The sequence below is a fragment of the Mesitornis unicolor genome, unplaced genomic scaffold (assembly GCF_000695765.1).
Source record: "Mesitornis unicolor isolate BGI_N332 unplaced genomic scaffold, ASM69576v1 scaffold21729, whole genome shotgun sequence".
NCBI lineage: Eukaryota > Metazoa > Chordata > Aves > Mesitornithiformes > Mesitornithidae > Mesitornis > Mesitornis unicolor.
This window is the reverse complement of record NW_010208258.1, coordinates 1,500-9,841: the sequence shown is the minus strand read 5'-3', so window position 1 is coordinate 9,841 and position 8,342 is coordinate 1,500. Positions and strand designations below refer to the sequence as shown.

General features: G+C 48.9%; 1 protein-coding gene across 1 annotated transcript in view; it reads right to left on the bottom strand.

Annotated features, from left to right (window-relative positions):
* Positions 1-1,802: 1,802 nt before the first annotated feature.
* Positions 1,803-8,342, bottom strand: part of NUDC (nudC nuclear distribution protein) — a 7,993-nt gene continuing 1,453 nt past the window's right edge. Inside the window, exons 3-9 of the mRNA XM_010192443.1 lie at positions 6,451-6,651; positions 5,952-6,035; positions 5,509-5,622; positions 4,862-5,056; positions 4,169-4,252; positions 3,735-3,853; positions 1,803-2,038 (exon numbers count right to left, since the gene is read on the bottom strand). Coding sequence (XP_010190745.1) covers positions 1,987-2,038; positions 3,735-3,853; positions 4,169-4,252; positions 4,862-5,056; positions 5,509-5,622; positions 5,952-6,035; positions 6,451-6,651 — 849 coding nt within the window. The 3' untranslated portion in view covers positions 1,803-1,986. The remainder of the gene's footprint in view (positions 2,039-3,734; positions 3,854-4,168; positions 4,253-4,861; positions 5,057-5,508; positions 5,623-5,951; positions 6,036-6,450; positions 6,652-8,342) is intronic.

Sequence of the window (8,342 nt, the reverse complement as noted above, 5' to 3'; positions counted from 1 at the left end):
GTGTTGGTTACAGGGCTGAGGTGGTAATGGGGAAATAACGAAGCTACAGCAGCGGCTTGGGGTGGTGCCATGAACCATGTGGGTTTACAACCAGTCCCCATTTGCTGCCCTGGTGCCTGCCTGTGCTTGCTCCTTAGGATGCTGACCCCATTGCAAGTGCAGAGCCTGGATGTCTTCCCCAATCTCTGCCAACTCCAGGGAGCAGCAGCAGAGCTCTGACATAGCTGAGAACAGGATAAAGCTCATCACACCCCCAGAACACCTCAACCCTCGCAGCTCACCTGCCCCACACACCACGGCTCAGCTCAGACACTGGCAGGTACGCGCACACCCGGGCCGAGCACCTTTGAAGGCAGCAGTCTGGTATTTTTAGGGGAGAGCCTGTTGTTTTGTGAGCAGCAAACCACAGAAACAAAAGTGTGCAGGGTGAACTGCAAACTGAACGGGAGGGAGGGAGGGAGGACCCAGAGCAGAGCAGCTCAGAGGCAGCAGCCCCAACCCAGCTGGGTGGGTGCTGCTTTTTGACCCAAAGCCTACAAAAGTGGGAGGCTGAATGCAAACAGTGTCCTACTACTCAAAAAAAAATTAAATACACCCCAAGACGCCAGGTGCATTGCCAGGCTGGACTTTGCCCAAGCCGGTTTTTCAGCCGTTTGTGCCCACTCCCTCTGGTAGGAGGTGGAAACGTTTCAGAGTGGCAGGGACAGGACCCACAGCTGCTCTGGGGCAGCCCATAATGGACTGACAAGAGCCTGGGCTTTGTGCTGCTTTCCTCGTTAGCTTGTCATAAAGCAGACCTGGGGCAAGGGTGGCTTCCTCAGCGCGGTCACGCGCTGCTACGTGGAGAGCGGAGCCTGGAGCAATGAGCCTTGGTCATCCCCGGTGTTTAACTGGGCATGGAGTTTGTCCTGAGCGAGACACACAGCTCCAGCTGCCTCTCCTCAGCTGGGGAAATGACCTTGGTCCAGAGCAGGGAGCCCAAGGGGCATTTACAGGGTGCATGACCCTCCCCGTCCTTGCCCAGCACCCTCATTCACAGGCGCTGCCCCCTCCCAGCTCCCATCGCAGCCTGCACAGGCAGCCCAGATCCCTTTGGTGGGAGAAATCACACGCTCCACATGGAAATATGCCACTTTCTTGGGTTTTTTTAATGTTGCACTGCAGTTTAAACAAAGACACGAACATGCAGAGTGATGCCACTTGTCAGTGGGAGCTCAGAAGAGGATGCAGCGATGCCCAGCAGCAGTCAGGAGGGAGAGAGGCTCTTGGGGGAGAGGCAGGAGACGCACTCCTATCAAGAACAGCACCCCCAAAAACTCCCCATCCTCTCCCTTGCCCACAGCCACAGACTCTCCAGCCTTGCCATAGGACAGCAGGATAAGCTCTGTGATGGGAGCTTCCCTTGAGCCCTGCAGGGCTCAGGCTGTTCCACTTCTGGCAAGAACAGAAGCAGCAGTAAGGAGGAACAGGCTGTCTCTACTGCAACAGCTGGGGCTTTTTAGGCTGGTGTTTTCCCTTCCCAAGGAGGCAGAAGGAGAATTATTTTACAAAATAAACTGGCCCTCGTTTTCACAGGAAAGCCAAGGAGTGTGGAGTCAAAACTCAGGAGTACCTGCTGCCAAACAGAAGTGGCAAAGAGTGGCTCAGCAGCTCTGAAGAGCCAGGAGATGAAGCTAAGCGATACATCGAGGATATGTCCCAAAACATCCTCAAGCCTGGCTCTTGTAGCCCTAACGCCCTATTTGCTCTGACCCCTCCTTCTCTCCTAACTGCCCTTCAGGAAGTGGAGCTGCTGCAGGCCCGGTTCTGTGGCCTCGCACTCTGCTCGACGCAGCAAAACTGAGGACAACGTCATGAAGCTGCCAGGGCAGCAAGCTCGGGTGGGGATGCTGAAGTGTTTGTACTTGCCCAAGGTAAGGGATATCCGGCAAAACGTTACTGCCTCATTCAATGGGATGACTTAAACAGGGGGGAGAAGGGGAGGACTCAGTTGAATTTAGCCTTTGAAAAGTCCATTTCTGGATGCTGTTCCATGAACCTGCAAGGAAAGCAAAGATGAGAGCTTGGGTATGAGGCATCAGGAGTCACAGAACAGCTCAGGTTAGGGAGGGAGGGGTAAGGCACCCCCGTTTCCTACACTGTTAAGTTTGCTTCCTCCCCACGCCCTCCACAGCAGGGACTGTTTTGCAGAGCTCCTTGGGACACACTCCCCACTCTACAAACGCTTTTTCCTCGGGTCAGTGGTATCAGCAATCCTACCACCAGGGTCAGCAAGTCCAGACACATGGGAGTTATTAATTATCAGACACACGCCCTTTCACTGTTACCTCTCGGCCAGACACGTAGCAGCTACAGCACTGATTGTGGGGCAGAGGGGAGATTGCGAGAGCAGATTATGATTTAAGCTTAAAAACACGTTACCTTGAGCACTACTGGGCACGTGGGGAGTATTTCCAGTGCTGTGACAGGGAAAACTCATGAAGGACATGACCAGAGAAGTCAGGATTTGGGCTGGGTGGAACCTGATTTCAAAGGTACTGCAATGCCAGCAGATAGGACTGTGTGGACTCGGGTTGCCACATCAGAACGTTCTGAGAACACCGCACTGCCTGCGAGTGACCAGGAGCGATCGGTGTGCACAGAAGCTCCCTGCTTCTCCTCTGCCCTGCAGTTCATCGCGGGGTACAACATAAATCCACGTGGAGGATTCGTGCACAACGTGTGAGGAAGGGCAGGCCTCTGTCTTCTCGTGATTTCCCCTGAAACGCCACCACAGCGTTTCCACTTCCCATTTCCAAGGAAATACGTGTTGCAAGAACAGCGTCCTTGTTTAGCAGCCAGGAGAGCTTCACTGGCAGAGGTTAGGACCCACCTGGGTGTCACTGAGTCTCCTTTGGCCTGAACAAAGTCTAAACTTCCAGTCCATGCTTTACCAGCCAATCTGTGCATGAGTCAAACTTCCAGAGCACTGAACGAGTGACCTTGCTGATGAGATACCTGTACATGGGCTCCCCAGGAGGAGAGGGCTACCTCCCATTCTCCTAACTCAACAGATGGGTGCTAAGGAAGCCTGCTCTCTGCTCTAAAACAGTTGCAACCCTACGCTGTACTCGGCACGCTGATAAGAGTGGAGCTTCTGCTACTCAGATAAGCCAAGGAAGAAAAGGAGTCAGGCTCGCTGCACTAAATCCTCCTCCCAGTGCTGATAAGATGTGGGTTTGCACTTGCTGAAGAAGCTGCATGACCCAGAATTGCCTCCACACCTTCCCACACGGCCTTGGGAGCTCCAGGAGCGATTTTCCTGCCAGGGTGCGTTTATGCCAAACAGGGCAATAAAGACATAAAGGTGGTGTTGGCTTGGAGACAGCTGTCTGGTGGCAGGTGTGCAGGGAGGGGCGATTATCTGGGCTACCGAGGGAGATTAGAAAACAATCAAGACCGTGTTAAAGTTCAGTAGAGATGGCACCTCCAGTCCCAAACATGCTTTCTGGACTTGAAATCAGCAGATTAAGACAATTCCAGAGCTAGGCTGTATCTAGAATTTCCCATTAGGCTTTTTACCCCCACTGGCTTTTATAGACACTGGTGGTTGGCCAACAATTCAATTTAACTGCAGGTGTGAACACGGGTAGGACTGAAGGCCACCCTGTTTTGTGCTCACGTATTTGTGTGAAGGAGGAACAGGAGAGGGGCTTGGGAAAGCAAATCCCCACACGTGACTGAGCTCTACGTACTTTTTCAAAATGTCTTGCTTCTTCTGTTCATCAGAGGTGGGGAGGCCCATGGATTTCTGTCGCTGATCGTACATCATTTTCTCCACCATGCTGCGAGTCTCGCTGTCCAGGTCTGACAACTAAAAGCAAGGACTTCTATCAGAACTGGAATAATTTATCTCAACCACATTCTCAATGCAGAGAACGTGAATACACTGAGGTTACGTTACACTGTGTGCACAGGCTGCAGAAATATTTATATCTATAGACTCAGCTTCAATCATTTGAAGTTTTGGGGGCACTTATTGTGCTATGATAGCATCCTATGCAGCACTACTCCCAGTATTGCTTTTACACTGGTACAAATAAGCCACAGAAGTCGAATGTGAGCGCATTTAAGGCTCAATGGAGCCTTAAGAGAAGGCTCCATTCAGTAAAAACAGAGGAGTTCTTACCTTTGAGTTCTCTGGATTAATTTTCTTGGTGTTGATTTCTGGGTCTGTGGAGACAAGTTTGTTCCACCACTCCATCTTGTTGATCTGAAGGAACAAAGAGGCAAAAAAATATTTCCTTTTTCCTGGGTTTGCTCTAGGAATTTTATGTCTCAGCCACAGGAAAAAGCTGCTGGAATCAAACTCTGACTTCTAAATGTCAGTAAAATCTGCACATGGATAAAGGGTTCTGCTTTCATTCCAAACCACTTTAGTTAGCCTGAACTTCCACAACTGGGAAATCCAAGAGTATGTCAGATGCCACATTTGGCATGACATAAATGGAAATACAACACATCACCAGGAGGGGCCCAGAAGGGACACAGTAAGGGACCTGAGAAGCAACAAGCTCTGTCCTTGGATTTTTGTGTCACTAACAGATGTCAAAACACGACATTATTCCATTAAGGAACCACTTTAAAATGACTGATTTTCTTCCAGGTTTTCCTGAACTGCTGAGCAATTGATCTGGTAACCTGAATTAACATGAAGTTAGGCTGAAAATGGGCAAATTGCAATACCCTGCTTCCAACAGCATCACCAAGGATAAGCACTGGTGGTTCTGCTTTAGCTGACAAAGCCCAGGGCTTTCATAGCTTTCCTCAGACTCTTAAGAGGCAGACAAGCCTGAATCCTCCCTGGTCTGTTCTGCTTTACCTTCTCCAGGTGCACGGTGACTGTTTTACCATCTTCAATCAGCCAGGAGCTCTCCTCCACCTTCACTTCATTGAAAAGCTCTCCGTCGATGACAGGCGGATGGCCCTTCAGGCCAACTCGGAGGCGCCGTCTCTGGATATCCACCACCACGTCCTTCCCCTTCAACCTGAAGTTCACCTTGAAAAGGACGGCCAGCTGGACCAGACAAAGGTCAGACGTGAGGAGCTGAGCAGTGAAGCCTCTCCTTACCCTCTTGTGTTTTAAGGCTTTTTCTGCCTTGGTTTCACCAGGATAAGACAGAGCACACAATATTTTCCTTGGGGTACTGAGTGAGCGGGAGGTAAAAGGATACAAGAGTAAGTTTGACAACAAGGATGGCCAGTACCTCAAAGGGACCATAAAAAGGAAATTAGATTTGAATGTCTTGTTTAAACAAGAGCAAGGTTTGGCCAAGTTAACTACAGCTTCAGGGAATTTTATTTAGTTACCAGGCACTCTCCCAGCTACTGAAATGCTGCCGTTAAGGACAATTAACAACCTTCCACAGGCAACTGAGATACAGGGCATCAGCTCCACCATTCTTATTGGCACTCGATCTTATTCCCTATCTCAGATTCCTCAGATTCTGGTAAGAAGGCAATACTTACATCCAGCTCTGAAAGAGTCTGTGTCCATCTGTAATTTGGAAGGTCAGCTCCATTACCAGAGTTGGGTTTAATTTTTCCTTTATCCTTCTCATCTTCCTCTTCATCATCTGTTTCCTAAGCAAGCAATTCAACGCGTAAAGAAAGAAGCTTTTCAGGTTTCCATTTATCTTTCACTTGTAGCAACAATTGCTGGTTTTTATAAGAATGTCAAGTCAGGTGATTTGATGTTCACACAAATTTAGCCCAAAACAAACAGCTGCAATTATGTTTTAACAGAAACAAGAAAAAAAGCCAAAAAAACCCCACATATTGCCTTTGGGAATTAAGTGTGTATTCTTATAGAAAGCCAGACTGGACACCCCCCTTACATTCACAGGAGTTCTCATGGTTCCCCAGAAACTTATTTCTCTCAAGGTAAAATCAAGTCCCTAGACGAGCTTTACCTGTTTGTTAGAATCCGTAGATTCCCCTTCATCCTCCGAGGGTTTCATCGGGACATTGTTAATCTGTCCTTGTACCTCTTTCTTCTGTTTAAAGAGAGAACAAAATCCCTCAGGCAAGTGTTGGCACTTGGTGCTGCTTGCTGATCTGACACTAGGTGGCCTCAGCCTCTTCAGCCAGAAACTGAAGACGACTCAGAACTACACCCAAGACTTTTTGGGGAATTTTCAGCCCTTAGAACAGCGTTACAGGAGTAATCAGGTACTGTCAAGGGGAAGACTCCCTTGGTCCTCACACCACGATGACTGTAGCAAAGGGTGTTGCTACAACGGGAGAGGTTGCTGAAGGCAGAAAGGTAAAGCGAGGTATGGGAGAATCCACGTGAAAATGCAATGGTTGGGCCTGGGCTAATTTAATTTTGAAGCACACCAGTTTGGTGGTCCAGACACTGCAGAGGAGACAACCTAGATGGTACCTGCAGCCACCAGACATCGCTCTCACCTGGTTGATTTCCAGCTGCAGCCTTTCTGCTTCCTCATCTGTCAGTTCCTTAATCCTCGGCTCGTTGGCTTCTTGCTTTTCTTTAGCAAGTTTCGCGGCTCTCTCTGCCTTTTCACGCCGCTCTGCCTCTTGCCGAGCCTTCTTCTCCTTCCGCTCCTTCTGAGCTAGTTTGTTGTGATGGTTGAAGGTATCTGTGATCAGCTGAAAGACAGGAACACATGTCAAAGGTTCTTAAAAATCACTTTTTCAAACCCAAATGAAGCCAATTCACTGTCCCCTGAGGAGCACGAGAAGGTCTGTTAGTCTTACAGATGCTGTGACTTTCTTTTCCCTTCATTTCCACTCCAGTCTCTTGATCAAAAATTTAGAGTAGGTCAAAACTCAAAAATACTTAAATGTAGCTCTTCCTGATACAAGGAGTCTATTGCCATGGAAATAACAGGAAAAATAAAGATTCTCTATTTGTTTTGGTCTTTGTGCAAATCCAGCAGGATGAGCAGATGCCTTACCATGCTGTTTGACAGCTACTCCGTACATCTAGGGCAGCTGGGAGAAAAGAAACACTGAGCCCAAGTTTTTGGACCTACTTCTGCCCGTTCCCATGAATGGACTTTTCCCCAGGCACTGGGTGGAGAGTCAGTGTCACGACTTAAAGGAGAAATGTTTGAAAAGCTCGGTGTTTTACACTTAGGGGGAAGCTCCTACATAGATCTTTCCTTCAACCCTCGCTCTAAATGCTGTTGTGACTACAAAAAAGCCAGCACTCAAGGTCTCTGATGCAAACGGCCGGAGCGCTCAGAGGGAAAGCTGAGTACACAGGCAGGAAGCCAGAGCGATTACCCCGCGGTCGATAACGCCAGCGGCGCTGTGCAAAGCAGCACGTATGAGAACCGAGGTCTGCTCCGGAAAACACCACAGACAGGACCTGAGGAAAGGAATCAGTGTGGAGAGATTGCAGGTATCAGTTTATAGATATCCCAGAAACTTTGTGGGGGATTCAGCACCTTTCCAGAGCAACTCAAAGCAATCCACGCCTCATAGCTTTGGAACCAAGCACCGAGTATTTCTGCTTTGTTTTAAAAAGTAAAGCAAGATTTATTTACACAACGCGAGTCCGGTGTCTCCTAGGATACAGAATTGAAGACATGCATCTCCCAGCCCCTGTTCCTGACTGTGCGATGATCCACGGTGAGCAAACGACTTACGTTGTCCAAGCTTGTCAGTGTGCACACACTGCAATTCTCTCACTGTCCCACCACACCCCCCTCACTCCACACAAGGGCTTCTCAAATGCCACCCCATAAAAGATGATGACTTTTCCACCCTCTCCTCTTTGATGCCAAAGGGTGAGCAGGACTGGGGAAGAAGCTTCTTCGGTTTTTGTTGTGGTTACTGTGGTGTGAGAGATTCCACATTGAGCACCTTTTCTGAAGACCATAAAGCATTTTAACAGAAAGCACCTAAGGAGGTGAACGCTTTTCTTTTACAGACACAGAATTGCCAACAAGGGTAGCCAGGACCTCCAACAGCACCAGCCAGTGCTCAGCTCTGAAATGCTACTCAGGGTTTCACTCCCAGGGAGCACAGAACCCCTAGAAATTTGGGGACATTTGCTCTCCAGCCTAAGAAAAACAGCAGTAGGCTTCATCTTTCTTACCTTGAAACCATCCACTTTCCCATCCCTTCCCTTAGTTTTGCCACTTTAGAGACTCGACAGTGTATGTTACACGCTGTGTTAGCAATTAACATCTGCCCTAACCCATCACACACAGCAGCAGTGCCTGCTTTGCTGGTGGAGTCCCAGTAGCCCAGGAAGGGGAATAACTGCTGCACTGGTAAATACAAGCAAGAAATCTTCAGTCTGGCCAGTTTGTGTCTGAATGCTCTGGTTC